Source organism: Alligator sinensis, unplaced genomic scaffold, assembly GCF_000455745.1.
Source record: "Alligator sinensis unplaced genomic scaffold, ASM45574v1 scaffold911_1, whole genome shotgun sequence".
Classification (NCBI taxonomy): domain Eukaryota; kingdom Metazoa; phylum Chordata; order Crocodylia; family Alligatoridae; genus Alligator; species Alligator sinensis.
In genome coordinates this window covers 389,767-407,969 of record NW_005842978.1, presented here as the reverse complement: position 1 = coordinate 407,969, position 18,203 = coordinate 389,767, and the positions used below count along the sequence as shown (strand labels likewise).

The following is an 18,203-nucleotide window of genomic DNA, read 5'->3' as shown; positions in this document are numbered from 1 at the left end:
AAAAACATTTACAAAAATTATGCCAAAAATTACAAAGGAAAAAACAGAAAGAAACCAAGATTGCACCAACACCCAGTGTCCAAGGAGCTAATAATAGCTTGCTTGAGCCAGAGTTCTCCTGGCAGTGTGCAGAAAATACATGTGGTTAGCCCAGCCTCTGCAAACAATTTTGTGACCCCATCCCTCTGTTCCATTAGACATATTCAGCAATCACTGGGATAGATGGGTAAATAAATAAAATGGATCATAAAATTATGTGGTGTAAATATTTTCTCTTTTTACATTTGAAAGCTACAAGTGTATATCAATGACTCAAAAAGCTACATTAAAAATAAATTATTATGGTTGATAAGTCAAGCACTCAAAAGTTAAGAAATGCCAGAACATAGGTTATATGCTAACTCCTTTAAATGTATGTATCAGGATTCAGCATTCAATTACAGGATAACATACTCTTTTTTCTAGAGGATGCCTGTCCCATCCAGTGCACAGGATGGATGGTAATCATTTGTTGAATAGCACCTCAATTATTTTTTTGCCTTCTGATTGTTCACCACATGGTCCTAAGCCTTGTTTATTGCACTTGATTCAAAATGAGGTGTGAAGAAAAGATTTTTAATTTTCTCATGGGCCTTCCTATGGGATTTATTTTAATATCCAAGTATTTCATAAACATTAAGCATATTCTCTTTACAACACTCCTGTGAAATGAGGAGATTTTGTCTCAAATTTACAGATGTTAAACTGGGACTCAGAAGGTGTGTTTACACAAGCCACTTTACTATGCAATAGATTAGTTGTTGTGCTGTAAAGTGTCTCTGTCTACATGTGCTCACATTTACTGTGCCATGAATTAGTCTGCTGTGCATTTAGATACTACCTATGAATACAGGTAGTAAACTAACTGCACAGTAGATACTGTGCACTAACATGTAGATGTTGGCCAGGAACAAATCTGATCCTGGTCAGCCTAACCAGCAGGAGGTCATAGGGTATGGGGAGCTCTCTGTCTCTGCTCCTGGCACTTCTCAGCTCCCAGGCTCCCCCCAGGAACTGAGAGTAGATCAGCACCAGGACTGGGGAGTTCTCTGCCCCCTGTCCCAGCTCCTTGCGTGGAGCTGGTTGCTCTGGGGAGTGAGCAGGGGCTGGCAATCCAGCCCTTCCCTGTCCCCTGGAACAGCCAGCTGTGCGCTGCATGAAGCTGGCTACTCCAGGGGACAAGTGAGGGCTGGATTCCCAGCCCCTGCACACTCCCCAGAGCAGTCCGCTCCACATGGTGCCTCTATGTCAAGATTAAGCATTAAAAATAATTATTTAATAATAAGATTGTGTGAGACATTGTGCACACTGGGAGGGAACCTGATATGCCCAGGGCCATAAGAGAACTGCCTCTGCAGCAAGCAGCATGGAGGCAGGAGAGCTCTGCTTGCTGCAGGGGCAGTTCTCTTATGGCCCTGGGCATATCAGGTTCCCTCCCAATGTGCATGAGGCCAGGAGACAGCTGCCGCTGCAGCCAGCAGAGTTCTCCTGGCCCTGTGCCCACTGCAACCACTCAATGCCCCATGCCAGCCCCCGGGCTAGGACCGGTGGTGAGAAGGGGAGCGTGGAGCTCTCCCTGGCTGCTGCAGTGGGGCAGAACAGAGCAGAAGCAGTCCTGCACTGGTCTGCTCCCATTGGGAGCAAATCTGCTCCCAAGAGGGAGCATGTGTAGACATGCTCCCAGGTAGGCTTACTGAGCAGTATTTATACTGTGCAGTAAACCTACTTTGAATTAATAGCACATGTAGATGCGCCTAGAGAGTTTAAAGTAAAAAAAAATACACCAGTTTGGATTGCCCAGTTTGAGGACATCTACAACCTGGTTTTTCAATGTTATTTGCATTAACCTTGATGTAATCAGCACTTTGACAAATTAAGCTACAGTATCTCAGGTCAGGCATCTAGAAAATGGAGACCACAAAATCAGTGAATACCTTTTGAAAGTTTTAATCAACATATTTAGCATCGCACAGAAACTTTGTGGAACAGTCAGGGATAGAATCCAGTTTCCTACAGCACTCCGCTGCATTGACCATGACACTATCCTTTCTCTTCCTGCACATTGACAGAGGCAGGGGTTTTAAAGAAAAATTACATGTAATTGTGTTCAGACTATATCATAATGCATATGCACAAGGCAGCCAGAATGAAGGCAGCAAAAACAACTTTACTTCTGGCATTTCCTAACTTGTGAATACTTTACTTTGTAACCTTCTGTTTTTAAACATATTTTTAACTGGGAAAAAAACAAAATTTATCGTGTGACATTATATTGACACCAAGAAGGGTCATCAACAAGGTTGTAACTGTTAAAGGTATTTCTCTCACTTGATCTATTAGAGCAAGTGCTAACAGTACAATATTGCTATGCTCTATGTGCACTACATGGAGTTGAGGGCACGTTGTCAGCAGCTTTCAGATACTTTTCTCATGGGAAGAAAAAGACTGAGCTTCAGGAACTTTTGCCTTCATTTGAGGTTCTGGAAGTGAACATGCTGCAGTGGGCTCTCTTCCATCTTTCCAGGTGTGAACCTTCTGCCACTCCCATGTGCTCCACTCTTCCCTCTTCTTCACCCTCTTCACTCTCATCATTGCCAGTTCCTTTCAGTTCTCTGGCTTCTTGTCTCCAGTTTCCTTTTCCAGCCGGGCTAAGCCCCCTTTACTCTTAATCTGTCCTTCTCCTTACCCTATGTGTCTTCCAGTTGTCAACTGCCACCCCACCTTATTTCCAGTCCGAGACCCTCTTCCTGACTCTTTGTCCAGGATTGTTTCACAATCAAGCTCCTGGTCTCTGTCCTTTTCCCAGCTCATTCCACTTCTCCTTTGTCATTATTATTTCTCATCAGATGTCTTCTCTATTTCTCTGCCCCACTGGTCTCTAGTCCTAGTCTCTTTGTCCTGCCAGACCCTGCCTGTCTCAATGTCCATGCTGCCTGATAATCTCTTTCTTTCATGGTTTCCCAGTATCACTCTCTTTGCCCAGCTTCACTCTCTTCCAGTCCCACCAACCTCCAGTTTAATTCACCCCTATATCTACAGCTGGTTATTCGTCCAAGTCCACTGTTCTAGTCCCCCTTCTCCCTTTTGCACTCAGGCCAGCTATTTTCTTTCTTCACAGTGCTTGAACCAAGCAAAAAGGGGGCTGAACATTGAGAAAAAAAGGAGAGACGGGCTTCCAGCTCACAGTTCCAGTGCTGGGATTGGTCCATAGAAATACAGACTTGAAATAATATCCTAATTAGCCTTGGGCTAGAGCATGCCCAGTGTACACAGAATTTTCAGAAATTTTAGAAGAGAAGTTCTAAGAGTACTTTTCTGAGCATTTGAAAACTGAAACCTTTCCAGGGGTTTATAGCTTGCCCAAATGTGGGCAGGTTTTCAGGGGAAGAGTAGAAAGTACATACTAGGAATGAGTTTCAAGTCCCTGCTCCAAAATGTGGGCATACTAAGGTAACTCATGGAAAAAGTTGCCTGATTTTTAACATGGTCAAAGTATTGTATGTCTCTTTTGCCTCATTCTCAGAAATAAGTGCACCATTTTGGGTGAAATTTCCCGAAAATATTTCAGCATGATTCAGGTACCTGGCACAGAATTTTAAAGCCAAAATAGGTAAAATATTGCAAATTTATAATCAACTGAAAACAGCCTTAAAATGGAAAGTTTTAGGAAACCTTAATACTAATACTATACTGTCATACCAGCCATGCCTAAGATCTGTATGTATGCACAATGCATGTAAATGTAAATATATGTTAACTTTAGAGAGAGAGAGTGTGTGTTTGTATATATATATGTGTGTGTGTGTATATTATATATATATAAACACTATTCTGATGTTCTTTTCATATATATATAATATATATCTCTATATATAGAGATGTATCATGTATATCTATACATCTCTCTCTCTCTCTCTCTCTCTATACACACACACACACATGTTACTATGATATCAAATAGAGGGTCATGCTGGAAGTCAAATAGAGGGTCATGAAAAGAGCACCACAGTAGTTTCAGCAATAGTTGGAATAAGTATTTTGTCTCAAAATATTGCATCAGGCTGGTTAATATTGACAGGGTGAGCTGTTGTAGACACAAATGGTTCTGGATGTTCTTTCTCAGAAACCAGTAAACCACTATTTGGATGGTGAGAGGAAAGCACTTTTTCCTACAGAGCCTTGTGCATTTAGTGTCAGGGAACTTCTTGGATTATACCCGCTCATAGCTCTAGTCCATGATCATTTTGCACTCTGCTTAGCCTTTGGTGGTGAGAGCATCATAGTTACCATCATAGTTACAATACCTTCCGTGTAGGAGGGTGATTTTGGAACTGTCCCTACCCACAGAGCTCTGTATTTGGGAATGGTGTAGTAAAGCAGCACCTTTACCCTTTGCTTGGGTAACTGGGAGCACCCAAAGCTTCTTTATGGGAAGGGGCAGCTAAAGATGGTCACCAAGGACCTCCTCTGTTTAGCCTATGCAGACTTTGAGCTGGAATCAATAGCAGTGGCACCTTTCAAATCAAGAGATTTACCACAGTTGGAACATACCTATGACTGAGTGGGTGTGCAGTGGTAGGTCTGAACACTATTTTCCCTGGGTCTCATGAATTCAGAGAATAACAGTCACATCATCTAAAAGCAATTTTCTCACTTCTGTCTAAAGTGGATTTCCTCATAGAAATTGGCTGTTTTTTTCAGCTTACAAATAATGATGTCATAGTAATGACAGCGCACAATCTTATTATTCAATAATTATTTTTAATGCTTAATCTTGACATAGTGGCACTATTTATTCCATAGTGCTATACTCTAATGTAATGCCCTGTATTTGAACACTATATCATTGAAAGCATCATGCTTTAGCTAGAATGTATAAATAGCAACATGTTATAAACTTTTATAGGGATAACTGGAGTGTCCCTATAGTTAAGGGTGCTGTATAGCTAATCTGATTCTGAAATTCATTAATTCTAAAAGAATGTATATAGATGAGTAACATAACTTGTTCCTCTTTGATTTATTATAATTTGTGTAAGGTTGTGTTAGGTGAAAATGCCACTTGGTTGGGGAAGGCTTTTCTGAATCTGACATACGCCTCCATGGCTCTTCTGAATGTCCTGTGAACAGAATGATAATGTTCACAGTCCTGTTCATTTATTGTTAACAGAATTCCTAAAAATGGTAGAATGTTTAACGAACACATATGAATACTATTCAGTAGTATACACAATGACAAAAGGAACATTCTCCTGAGCAATTCACCATTTGGAAGGCAAAGAAAGTGAAATAATATATTTAGATTTTTAGTGCAATTACTTTTGATACACACTGAAGTTATTACAGTATATCCTTTCATTTTCTGCCTCATTTTAATTTATAAAACAGAGCAGCATAGATGAACTTTATTATAGTAATCCATAAAATCATCAACTTTCAGTAATATTGATCTTTAGGAATAATGTGTTACATAGTTGAAGAAATTAATTGACTAATGAATATTCTCTCTTTACAGATAAAGCTGTGGTACGACAAGGTTGGTCACCAGTTGATAGTCACAATATTGGGAGCAAAGGATCTTCCTTCAAGGGAAGATGGGAGGCCAAGGAATCCTTATGTTAAAATTTACTTTCTTCCAGACAGAAGGTAGGGTCAAGGGACTTTTGAGTTAGAATGAATTTAGCTAATCAGAATTCAGGCATTCAGGGTTGATAAAAGTTTGCTGTCTGCTACTTGTCATGCATATCTTCTTGATTAGTTTTAAAGATTGGCATTTCATAATTAAACATGTTATATAACAAAAAAGAATGTTTTACATAGACATTTCTTTACACACTTTCCGTTAAATTTATTTGGATGACAGAGAAAAGGTAGACTTACCTGAATTGCATGAGGATCTTTTATTTGTAAAGATTGTTATTGTTATGATCAGGCTATTTCTGTGGAATGGACAGCAAATTTCATGGGTTTATGCTCGTGAAATTCCTGACTGAACATTTCTTCAGAGTCCCTGGTTTCCCCTACCTCTGCACAAAAAACAGGTTGAAGCCCCTGTCATGCAATTGGATCCCTGCACAAAGTCACTACACCATAAGCTAGAATATTATGAAATTAGATAAATAGCAATTTATTATTAAAACAATATAGAATGTCTATGAATTGAAAAAGTTAAATATTTTATTTTATAATGTTTAAAAATAAAAATTTCAAGTCATCCTTTTTCCTTTTATGCAAAGAATATAGAATTTTCCCCTTAATTATTCCTGGCACTTCCTTTCATACACATAAAAACCCTAGTAGTTTATGTTACTGAGTTAGTTTTCTTCTGACAGCTAAAGTGCTTTTTCTTTTATCAGAAGCAAAAGCCTAGTGGGCAAAAATAAATCTCTTGTATAAGGAAAAGTAATATGCTAGAAGTAAAGTACAATTAAATAACTCAAGCATTTAATTAGGTGAGAAAAGGATGCTCACTAACTAAATAAATTTCACAGGAAAAAACTTGTCCGGTTTAACTTATTTTAGTTCTCTAGGCCATAGAAATCCGTAGTGTTAAAATAAATATTTAAGTTATTTGTTTTAATAATCCAACACATAAATTGTATTTATGAATGAATGATTGAATGAACAAGCAGAATCTGGATAAAATGCAACTTTGTAGTTAACATGTTCCTTCAACTTGTAGCTAGCAGAAGCCCACAAATACTTCAATTTTTATCAATATAGGTAGTATGTTAAAGTTAAGATCATTTACAAATATGCCAGCATCTCATTATACCACTTTTAAACCATGAATCAGTACAGCAGTACACAATGCAAAACCTTTAAATTTAAGAAGTTTGACAGTTCACGACACACTCATTATCATGAGCAGAACTGGTTGGGAAGTCTCTGCTGGAATGTGATATTGTCAGAAAAAGCTGATTCATCTAGACAGACGTGTTTCATAGATACAATGATTTCAACAAACTTTTCTCAAGTCATAGGCAAGCTTCCCATGGAACCAGCTCACCTGGAGGCTTGCTTAGGCTCCTGGGCTTCAGGATGTAGGGCAGCATGGCAGCCTTGTGTGCACCCTGTGCAGAGGCTGTGGACTCCAAATTTCAGGGTCCATTGTCCTGTGGCACTGCTGCTCACTGGCTGCATTTACACAAGATGCTGACTGCACAGTTATTACTTTGCAGTCATTTAAGTATTTCCATACACAAGTACTAAATTACTTCACAGTAACCAGAGTTACTGCACAGTAGCATCCCTGAATTACTTCTTCGTGATGCTGACTGCATAGTAGCTTGTTACTACTGTGCAGTAGCATCACGTCATGCTTCATGCCATGTGACACTACTGCACAGTAGTAATGAGCTACTACGCAGTCAGCATCTTGTGTAGATGTGGCCACTGTCCAGACGGGAACCTCAGTAATTTGGGAACGCCACCTCTAACTGGGGCTTTCAAGGCTTCCAGACTCCTTGTCATTCCCTGAAATTCCTGAGACTGGCTTCCAGGGTATGCATCTGTGGGGCAGCCTAATCATGCAGACTGTTCCAGGGGAGCTCCAACATGTGGGCTGCAATAAGGCTTTAGATTCCAGGATTTCTGGATTACTGGTCCTCTGGCTTGCCAGGCTGGCTAACTTCATAGCATGGGGAGCAGGCACCCTGAGATTTGGACAGCTTGGGGAGCCTGGTGATTGAGGAGTCTGGAAACAAGGCTTTCTGGGAACTGCAGGTAATGGAAGTCATGGCTGAAACTGAGTGAAATTAACAAGACTGATGGGGTTCCAGGGAGCACATTTTAGTTTGAATATGCCACGACTGCTGTTTTCAGAACAAACTTAATCAGCATTTATATTTTGCTGGAAATTTCTAAATATTTGCTTTTACCCTGAATTGGAACAGAACCAAATTTCAAAATGCCAGTGTTTTTTATGAAATAAAAATTCAGAGATTTGATGAGCTCTAGTCATGGCTAACAAAACTATGACTTACTCCCATACGAATCCCATACAAATCCTACAGTTTTAGTTTAGCATAATTGCCTCACTGGGTTTTTGGGGGTGGAGGGGTTGAGGGGGCAGAGGCTTTTTGTCAGTATTTCAAATTAGTGTTAGTATAAGAGATCCAACCTGCTATAAAACACTTAGAACAATGTAAGGGCTTTTGCAAGTCTTTAATTTTAATTGTCCTTTGCAGTGATAAAAACAAAAGAAGAACAAAAACAGTAAAGAAAACTTTGGAACCCAAATGGAATCAAACATTCATTTATTCTCCAGTTCATCGGAGAGAATTTCGAGAACGAATGTTGGAGATTACTCTTTGGGACCAAGCCCGAGTTCGGGAGGAAGAAAGTGAATTTTTAGGAGAGGTATTTGAAACTGTTTTGACTCTTCATAATCAGTGAGCAAAATGCCAGTAACACATGGATGGATGGTGATTTGTCTGGCTCTTCTGAATAAAATCATAGAACCATAGAAAGTTATGTTTGGAAGGGACCTCAGGAGGTCATCTAGTCCAATCTCTTGCTCAAAGCAGAACCATCCCCACTAGATCATCACAACCAAAGCTTTGTCTAGTCAGGTCTTGAAAACCTCCAAGGATGAGTCCACCACCTTTCTGGATAACCTGTTCTGGTGTTTTACTACCCTCCTAGTGAGAAAATTCTTCCTAATATCTAACCTAAACTTCCCTTGCTGCAAATTGAGACCACTGTGCCTTGTTCTGTCATCTGCCAGCACTGAGAATAGCCTTCAACTCCCCTTCAGGAAGTTGAAGGCTGTTATTAGGTCCCCTCTCAGTCTCTTCTTTTCTAGACTAAATAAGCCCAATTTCCTCAGTCTTTCTTCATAAGTCATGTCTGGATGCTTATCTTGCTGGGATCCTATGATCCCAGCTGACTTCCTGCCCTTTGGGCAGGGGGCTGGACTCAGTGATCTTCCGAGGTCCCTTCCAGCCCTAATGTCTATGAAATCTATGAAATGTCCTCCAGCTCCCTCAATATTTTGTTGCCCTTCTCTGGACTCTCTCCACATCCTTTTTTTGTAGTTGGGGGGGCCCAAAACTGAACACAGTACTCCAGATGTGGCCTCAATAGTGCTGAATAGATGGGAAGAATCACTTCCCCTGGCCTACTTGCAACATACCTACCAATACAGCCCAATATGCTGTTAGCCTTCTTGGCAACAAAGGCACACTGCTGGCTCATATTCAGCTTATTGTCCACTGTAACCCACAGGTCCTTTTCTCAAATTTGATTTAAAAAATGAAACCCTTAAAAGCTGACATATATTTACTTAGTTTATTGTGTAATGTTAACTCTAACAAACTGACATTTACCATGTGATGCTGATATCAGATTAACTCTATAATTATTTTATCTTAAGAAATATTAGCATGCATATATCTATATTCGTCTCTGGTACAATTTTATATAAGAGAGTGGAATAAGATTGCTATTTAATTGTCATTAAGATGCTTAGACATTGTTAAGTGTCATTAAGGTGATCAGATTGGTGTTAAAGCTATAAGAGGCAATCTAAAAATGATGGAAGTATCCAAAGTATAACTTAGGCGTTTTAAGTTCACCAGAAAAATTCAGCGCCTAAAGTTATGTAACTGCATATGCCCAGAACTGCTGCCACCTTAGGTGAGGTAAGTGACTACCCTGCAGGATCTGATTTGGTAAGCATCCTCTAAGTACATCTAACATTTTGCAAGAGCATTAAGCTCAGTATAGAGTATAATAGCCACAGCGACTTCCATTAAAAATGTAGCAGAAGGACTAAGAGAATGACAAAGAAAGGAGCTGGTAGTGATTGTGACTACTGTTTTTTTACATAACAATCTAGTGGTTAGGGGATAACCCAAGACTAATGCCTAAACAGTCCCAGACACAGTGACCAAACCCAGAATTCCATCCACTCCCAAGGGAGTGCCCTCATCACTGAGCTACGGAGTTATGCTGCTTACTTTCTCACCCCATGTCTTCTGCATTCCTTTCTAAGAAGTGACCAACTTCAGCGTAAGGAGTGGAGAGTGCACACCCCAGCTGAGGGCTCTCTCTTGGGAGGTGAAATGTGTATATTTGAAACTCTTTAGACTGAAGAGGGTCTAGAGCCAGTCTCCAACTCCTGGGTGGGAGCTCTAAATCATTAAATTATTACATAGACAAGGGACACTGGCATCATCTCCATCTCTACCTCCATCCATGTCTTATGGAGAAGAGTAAGCCAATCCCCTATACTCAAAGGGACAACCCAGGTGCCTTAGAGGGGTATTTGACTATGAATCCCAGTTTCACATAAGTGCCTAAACAGGTAGTCACCAAAATCCAGGAGGAATTCAGGCACATCAATCTCTTTAGCATTTCCTATTGGCTAGTTCCTTCTCTTAATCCTCTTCCTAGTCACTTGACTCTCCTCATTTGCTACATAGGACATGTAGGTCCATAACACAGGTTTGTGATTTCCACTCCTGGAGCTGGTTGCCCAAGTCCTTTGCTGGATCTTGCCCTAAGTAGTTTTAGCTTATTCAGAGTCATGGTTTGCTGGAAGTGATATGTGCCCATAAGAGGTATGTTTGCGTGGCTGTGTCTACATGAGACTCTGACTGCACAGTCATTACTGTGCAGTCATTTAGTATTTGTATGAACAAGTTACTGCACAGTAGCACTGACGAACGCCTTTTTCGTGATGCCACTGCTCAGTAGCCTAATACTACTGAGCAGTAGTGCTGTGTCATGGTTGTTGCCATGCAACACTACCACACAGTAGTATCAGGCAACTGCATAGTCAGTGTCTCATGTAGACGCGGCTGGTAAGTACATAATTTTTGTTTTATTTTCAAAATGTGTATTTTTACAGTAAGATAATGAATAGAATAACATATGGAAATGACTATTTTAAAATACTTTTCTACTGTATAATGCTTTTGCATGTTCCTTTTTAGATTCTTATTGAGTTAGAGACAGCATTGCTAGATGATGAACCTCACTGGTACAAACTTCAGACGCATGATGTCTCTTCATTGCCACTTCCCCACCCCTCACCATATTTGCCACGCAGACAGCTACATGGGGAGAGCCCCACACGGAGGCTACAAAGTAAGTTGATAATTTTACAAATGTTGCATATATTTTATCTGAACTCCTGTGTACTTCATACTACTTCTAGGCCAAAGATTTGTAAGAGCACTAGCTGACATTGTATATGTCAGTTTTCTGTTCTTATGAAGCACATCTTTTGTGATTACCTCTGAGATTCTGAAGTGCTCAAAATACTAACAGTGAAAATAAAAAGTATTATCATATTTGCTTCTGTACGAAAATGCATTAAAATAAACATTCCAACCTGGAATTTAGTCAGTGGGCAATGGTATAAGTTTGTGGCAGCTTACAACGTGGTCCCTCTTTTATTTTTGTCATTTGATTGTACAATCCAAAGAGAAGGTAGTACTTCAGCCTATTTTTTAAAGGGAAACTAATGACTAATAATGAATTTAATACAGTGGCTTGTTACTGTCTTTTGATGCTGCTATAACAGAGAGACAGATTCTTGCCATAATAGAAAGAAAGACAGATTTACATTTGCTTAAATTTCTGAGAAGTCAGCATTGTCAAACAATGTGCCAGGGCAACATGAACATTTTGTAAACAGAAGTTAGATTTGTATTAGTATTTTGCATCTTTCAGTATAAGTGATTCATGATAGACTGGATTAAGTAGTAGAAATATTTAAATGGGATATTCATTGTGTTGGTAGAACTGGATCTTTAAGACAGAATATGTGATAGTTATAAATTAATCATATTTTACCATCACTTTCTTCGTTTCTACTGCTTAAATTACCCACTAACATTAGGAATTCAAAGCTGTGCTACATTGATGTAGCCTTAAAAATGTCTATAGGCATTGTGAAAATCCTTTATAATTCCTACATATTATTTTATAAAACATTGAAAATCCATTTCTAAGATTTTTTTGCATTTCCTTCTCTATCTCACTGTATGAGCATTTGGCATAATACACATAATTATATTATATTTAATAAATGGACTATATTTCTATGTGTGCATGTGCATATATGCACACAAATCCACAAAATGGGCAGAGAATTCTTTAAAATGTTGGGGTATGGGGGATCAGTTAACTTCCAGTAATTATAAATTCTACATGGATTCTCTAATAATAAATTTACACAGGTAAGTGTTTGTAATAGTTGTCTGCTTTTGGGTTAGTACACTTAAATGTGAGAGGAAGTAGAATGCTCCATATCATAATATTTTGAAATTAATTAAAATGAGTCATGTTTATGATTTATAACCTTGTAGCAGTGATATTATCAATACTTCTTTCTTTCTAAAAGAGTTTTCTTTCTAAAAGATGAGGGTCTCTCTTTCAATCCAGCATTTTTCAATGCCCTGGATCCAGTTTGAGATACATTCTTATGGTATTTAAGTGCTTTCCTTCTTTGCTTTATGCTATTAACTTTTGTGAAATGTTTTAATAAAATAATCATGGATAGTGTAGTAGAGCAGCTTTACTTTTTAGGGTCCATTTGTTTTCAGCATTAGTTAATTATTTCTAGTTTTCACAAAATAATACATCCCTACAAGGAACCCCACTGGCTTTTAGTATTTCCCATCTGTTCAATCAAGTGTTGGCCATTAGTGATGAATAGAACAACTGGTTGCTTTGTTTTGGGGAAGATTATAGTGATGTTAGATTCAGGATTTATTCAAAGATTTTACCTCAAATGTTGAGACTCCAAAGGAATAGCTTGCCTTTTCCTGGACTCATTTGAACAGTCTTGTAACTCTGGAAACAGTCATGGAAGGTCTTATCAAACACGGTACACTTAAATATTTGCTCTGCTGAGATGTCTGGACTTTGTGCAAAAATTAAACTTATTCTGATTAGCCCCAAAGCAGTACATAAACACTGTAAAGATATGTTGCATTTTAAAGGTATGTACAGATGTTAAAGTGCATCCTTTGAAGCCCTTCAAAGGGTGAGCCATACAGTTGTACATACTCTTTGAAGCACTGCAAAAAATGGCTGCAGTGCTCCAAAATATTACTTGTTAGAATGTGATACTATTTCAAAGTGCCTTGTTTCTTTATATGTCTGTATGCTTACAGGAGATTCCTGAGTCCTCCAAAATCCCACAGTGCCCTTCTACTACTTCTCCCCAAACTGTCAGTGGGATCTGTCCTACTGCTTCACCTCTGTTCTCCCAGAGGCCCCCTGGTCCTTCATTCTTTCCTTCCCTTGTTGCCAGAGTTGGTGACCCCCTGCATTCCTCCCCACTGACACTGGGAGATCCCCTGTGCCCCCTCCCACTGAAGCCAGGATTTTGGCTGTCTAGCTCCCCATCCCTGCCTGCCTGTCTGCTTCTGGTCTCTTGGTTCTGGTGGGGTGGCACAGGGTGTCCAGTCTCCTGGTTCCAGCAGGAGAGCAGAGGCAGAAGATCAGGAAAACACTTGCTGACATGGGCTCTGTTCACCACACTGCATCCACATGGAAGTAGAGAAGTGCAGCCATAGCCCCAGGAGAAAGGGCTGCAGAGCAGCATTGGCAATTCCTTCCACTCCCCCTACTCTGTGGGGGAAGGGGGGAACAGAGGCACAAGGCACTGCAATCCCCTGTTTCTCCCCTGGCCGGAGAGCATGCTGCCATATGCAACTGCAGTTATTCTGAAGTGCTTCAGGCAGGGGGCACAACAAGGACTGCCTGTCTCTCTATTGCCTGAAATGGAATGTTTTTTAAATGTTTCCAAATCTGTTACCCTTAGAAATATCCAAAATGTTATGTCTGTGCACGCACAAAATGTTCCAGAAGCTCCGAAACACCGAAGACAAGAAGAAGTTTTCTGTGTTCCTGGTAAATGATGGAACTCTCACAGTTTTCCCTCTGGTGTAAGGCTTTGCACCATTTTGGAATGATACACACCCAAACTTAGCTGAGGAGCCCAGTCAGAAGGATTTCGCACTCAAACATAATCCCTCCCATAGCCCACAACTTCACCTCAGGGTTGTAGGACTGTGCATATTTCACATAAGTTTTCAAGTTATGTAAGTTATTCCCAATTTAAGTAGGAAAAGATTTTGAAAGACAATATATTTTGAAAACGATACCCTAGATTTGGTTCTGGGAAAACCTTCAAACTGATTTTTAGTAGCTACTGTAGTTAAGTAGGAATTCTTAAAGGTAAAGAATTCCTACTAAAGCTAGATAGCTAAGAAACTCCATTAATCGGTAACAAGTCTTATGACTAATACATGAATCAGCAGTTTAATAAAAAGCTTCCTTGAATTGTAAAATACTTGTGTTATATTCATTTGCCTGAATCGAAAGTTACAAGTATCTTGTGGAGGAGTGTGAGTGGGCCATAGCAGCAATGAGGGGACAGAATGCATATATCTTTATAGAATACTAACAGCATTAAACAGGTGAAGAAAAATTTGGTGTAAGTCCTTTTTGTTGGAGATTTCAAGAGAAGATTAAATTAAACTAAAAAAAATATCACTATCTCTCGTTCTTTATGAAGGTCCTCCATTAAAAGCATCTGTCATTAAGAAGTCTTCTAGGTAACTAAATATTAATACAGATCTCAGATTATAACACTTTATCCTGAGCAAACAAATACTTGTAAGATTAAGTTTTTTACTTTGAAGATATTATTGCTGTTGTCAGTTAATTCATATTATACAGAAGTTGAGTTCCAATTTTTTTGAAGTCTGAGTGGATAGATCATTTAAAGGTCCCCTGGTTTTATTCTGGAGTAAACCCTTAGAAAGTAGGTCTAGCTTGTTTCTTTCCTGTGGCTACAATATATGCAATAGGATATGTACAATAGTGTGCAATAAGAAATGCCTCACTTCCTGCATATAAAAATAGCTACTATGAAAAATAAATTGTTTGTTTTAAAGATATAGGCGTATTTATTTTTTTGAACAGTCTTTATTTTCCAAAGGAAAAGATATTGTGAAATATAAGGCTGTTTGTTTTTTCCATAAACAGACAAATCTGGGCTTTATTGTCTCCAGGAGTGTAGGTCTACCTATAAATACGTACCATAAAAGAACAATAAAAAAACCCTTCATTTTTGTTCTCTGAAGACAGTATAATAGGACTGCCTACACTTACTGCTTGCCTTTCTTGATGGAGTTGGAGATGTTTTATTTGACTTAAGGTACTTTCTAGTCTCTTTTTCACTTCAGTGAATTTTAGTGCTCATGAAAACTGCCAGAATGACAGCCCTGAAGAATGCAATCCTGTATTTATGGACAGCCAATGGTGTGTAATGCAAGCTTCCCACAGTGTCCCATATGCTGTTTTTCAGAGACCAATTCTAATAGAGAGAGCTTCCACATCAAATTTCCCCTCATCAGCGTGAAAAAACATGTTATATTGTAGATACGTTCACTAGAAATTGATCTAACCTTTAGTCTGTTTTCATTCATGTCATTGAATGCAAAATAGATGGTGTCTTCTAATTGTGCTGGATTTGAACTGGTGCAGAACCCCAGGAATATCAATTAACCTCCTTTAAAAAAACAACAACAAAAAACCTATTACCTCAGTAACCACCTGAAACTCTCCACCTGCTCTCATCAGTCCTTTCTGCTGGTTCAGTGAAACAAGTGTGTCTAATGCTTTTCACTTCTTCTCCACCTCCTCTTCTCCAATCTCTTCCTTGTCCTGATCAATGTAGTATTTTAGTTTATGCATCCCTCAGCTTCAGGCACTCTTTCAGTGAAAGCCAACCTCTTAAAAACCCAGAGGTTTCTTATTTTCCATATACTGGTTGTAACACTTGCTAACACTGCTCTTAATATTGTTTCCTCGGGTCCCTTTGGTATGAGCCCATACAACACCATCTCTTGTGTTAAGGACTGACTTACTTTTGTAACACTTTCAAAAAATGATGTACACTTTCCCACACAAATTTTGCATATGTATACTCCCAAAACATGTCCCACCATTTCGTCATCCCTGCACCTCTCCCTTGGATACTTTACTGTTCTTGCTAAGCTCCATTTATGTTGTATCTCCCTTACCAACAAGATATTTCGTTATGATCAGCCACACTAGATCAGCATGTTCTCCTTCATGTCATTCATCAGCCACTGTCTTCCACCCCTTTTTCACTTGTCCTTCTGTAAGGTCCCCCACTGATGCCATCCTGTCTGTCTCTCTCTCTCACCTTTTTTGCCAGCCTCTTGCAATCTTTCAGGACCTCCAGTGCCACCTCTCCTATTCTGTACATCGTTATAAAACTTGCCATTCTTATGTAATGAACAGCACGTTGCAACACCCATGGCTTCTTCCAGGAGCCCCCATATATTCCCCATCTTAAGATCATACCTGCCAAAAATTGGCTAAAGCATATGGCTCTCCCTTCCCACTTCAGTGCTAGTTTACACACTGCACTTATTGTTTGTGTAAATGAACCCCCCTATGTCCAGCTTCCTCCGTCCTCCCAGCTCTCTTGCTCTTGTAGTTCCATTCCAGCTAGCCTTTGGCTTTTCACTTTTCGAAAGAACATACATATTTTCCCTTGTACTTTCACTAACTACAGCCATGATGGGGGAAACACAGTTCTGATGTACAAAATGATCAGCAGTAACAGTGCCTTAATTGCTACCACTTTTGCAGCAAAGAACAAGTGTCCTTCCTGTGCACCCCCATAATACTTGCCATACCCTCACTGTCACCTTTTCCCACATTTTATTTATTTTCCCTTCTACCTTGATTGGGATTCCCTAAAACTGATCTCTTCCTCTACTACTTGTATTCCAAGCTTCTTTAGGTCCATCCAGTTTCCCACTCCCATTATAGTGCTTTTTGTTTTGTTTACCTCCAGTTGCTTCACCATACTCCGTTGTATGTTTCAGTATCCTTTCATTTGATAATTTGTCTCTAACCACTACATTGATGTCATCCATGTAGACTGAGCACATTACCTCTGCCCTTCCCAGTATTATTACTCCACTTATGACTCTATCTTTCTTTATTCTTTGCACCAGTGGCTCTATTGCACATGGGAACAACATTGGTCACAGTGGACACCCTTGTCTTACCCCTGTTTGGATTTTAAAGGTTCTGCTCAGATGTCCATTTATTAGCAGTTGGCTTTCTGCCTCTCTATATAGCAGTCTTATTCATCCTATCAGTTTGTCTGAGAAACCCATTTTTGTTAACACTTCAAATATAAAATCACTCTATCATATGCTTTCTCCAAATCCAAATTTGCTACTGCCATATTTGATTTTCTCTCCTGAATGTGTGTCAGTGTATCCCTTATCAGCCTAATCAACTCAGAATTCCTCCTGCCTGGGACTGCACAGGTTTGCTCTTCACGTATTACTTTTTTCAGGTTCTTCTGTATTCTCGAAGCCACCGTCTTTGCTAACAACTTGTAATCTGTATTTAGCAGGGTAATCAGTCTCCAGTTCTTCAGAAGCTTTGTCTCCCCTCTCTTGAATAATAAAATTGCTGTTCCACTTGTAAAGTCCTTCCTACTTCTCCCTTTTCCTCTATTTCTTCGAAAACCTCTACTATATCTACTCGAAAAACTCTACTATTGTACAATTCCATGGGTAGACCATCTACTCCTGGAAATTTTCCTCTTTTTCAAGATTTTAAGCACTCCTCCACGTCCTTTAAAATGATCTTTTCTACTATCTTCTGTATCTCCTCTTCCTCTACTTTTTCTTCAGTCTCTTACAGAAAATTCTACATTTTCTTTCTGTTTATTTCCTTCTTCTGCTATAGTTCTTCATAGACTCTTCTTTTCATTTCCAGCACCTCCTCCTGCATTTCCACTTAAGCCCCAACTTCTGTCTGTACTGCTTTTAGATCTCTTTTCACCATCTTCACTCTGGCTGAAAAGAATTGGGATCATTCTTTGCTTTTGTCCACTCACGGTGCTTGTGCTAAAAATATTTTCTCTTTCGTCTTATTGTTAAGCCATTTTTCAGCTCCTGCTTTTCTCTTCCAATTCCTCTCATACCTGTATTTTTTCTGCACCTTCCTTTAGCAGCTCCTATATCTTTCTTTGCAGCTCTAAAAGTTCTTTAGTTTTAGGGTCTTTAGTTTCTTTAGTGTCCTCTTCATCACCATCATCCACCATTTTTTCATACTCTTAAAATTTCTTCAATGTTTTCTAC

The 18,203-nt window shown here is 39.3% G+C and overlaps 1 protein-coding gene across 1 annotated transcript in view; it reads left to right on the top strand.

The window, feature by feature from the left end:
* Positions 1–18,203, top strand: part of RIMS2 (regulating synaptic membrane exocytosis 2) — a 417,536-nt gene that overhangs the window by 33,970 nt on the left and 365,363 nt on the right. Inside the window, exons 8-10 of the mRNA XM_025192862.1 lie at positions 5,555–5,685; positions 8,229–8,400; positions 10,980–11,133. Coding sequence (XP_025048647.1) covers positions 5,555–5,685; positions 8,229–8,400; positions 10,980–11,133 — 457 coding nt within the window. The remainder of the gene's footprint in view (positions 1–5,554; positions 5,686–8,228; positions 8,401–10,979; positions 11,134–18,203) is intronic.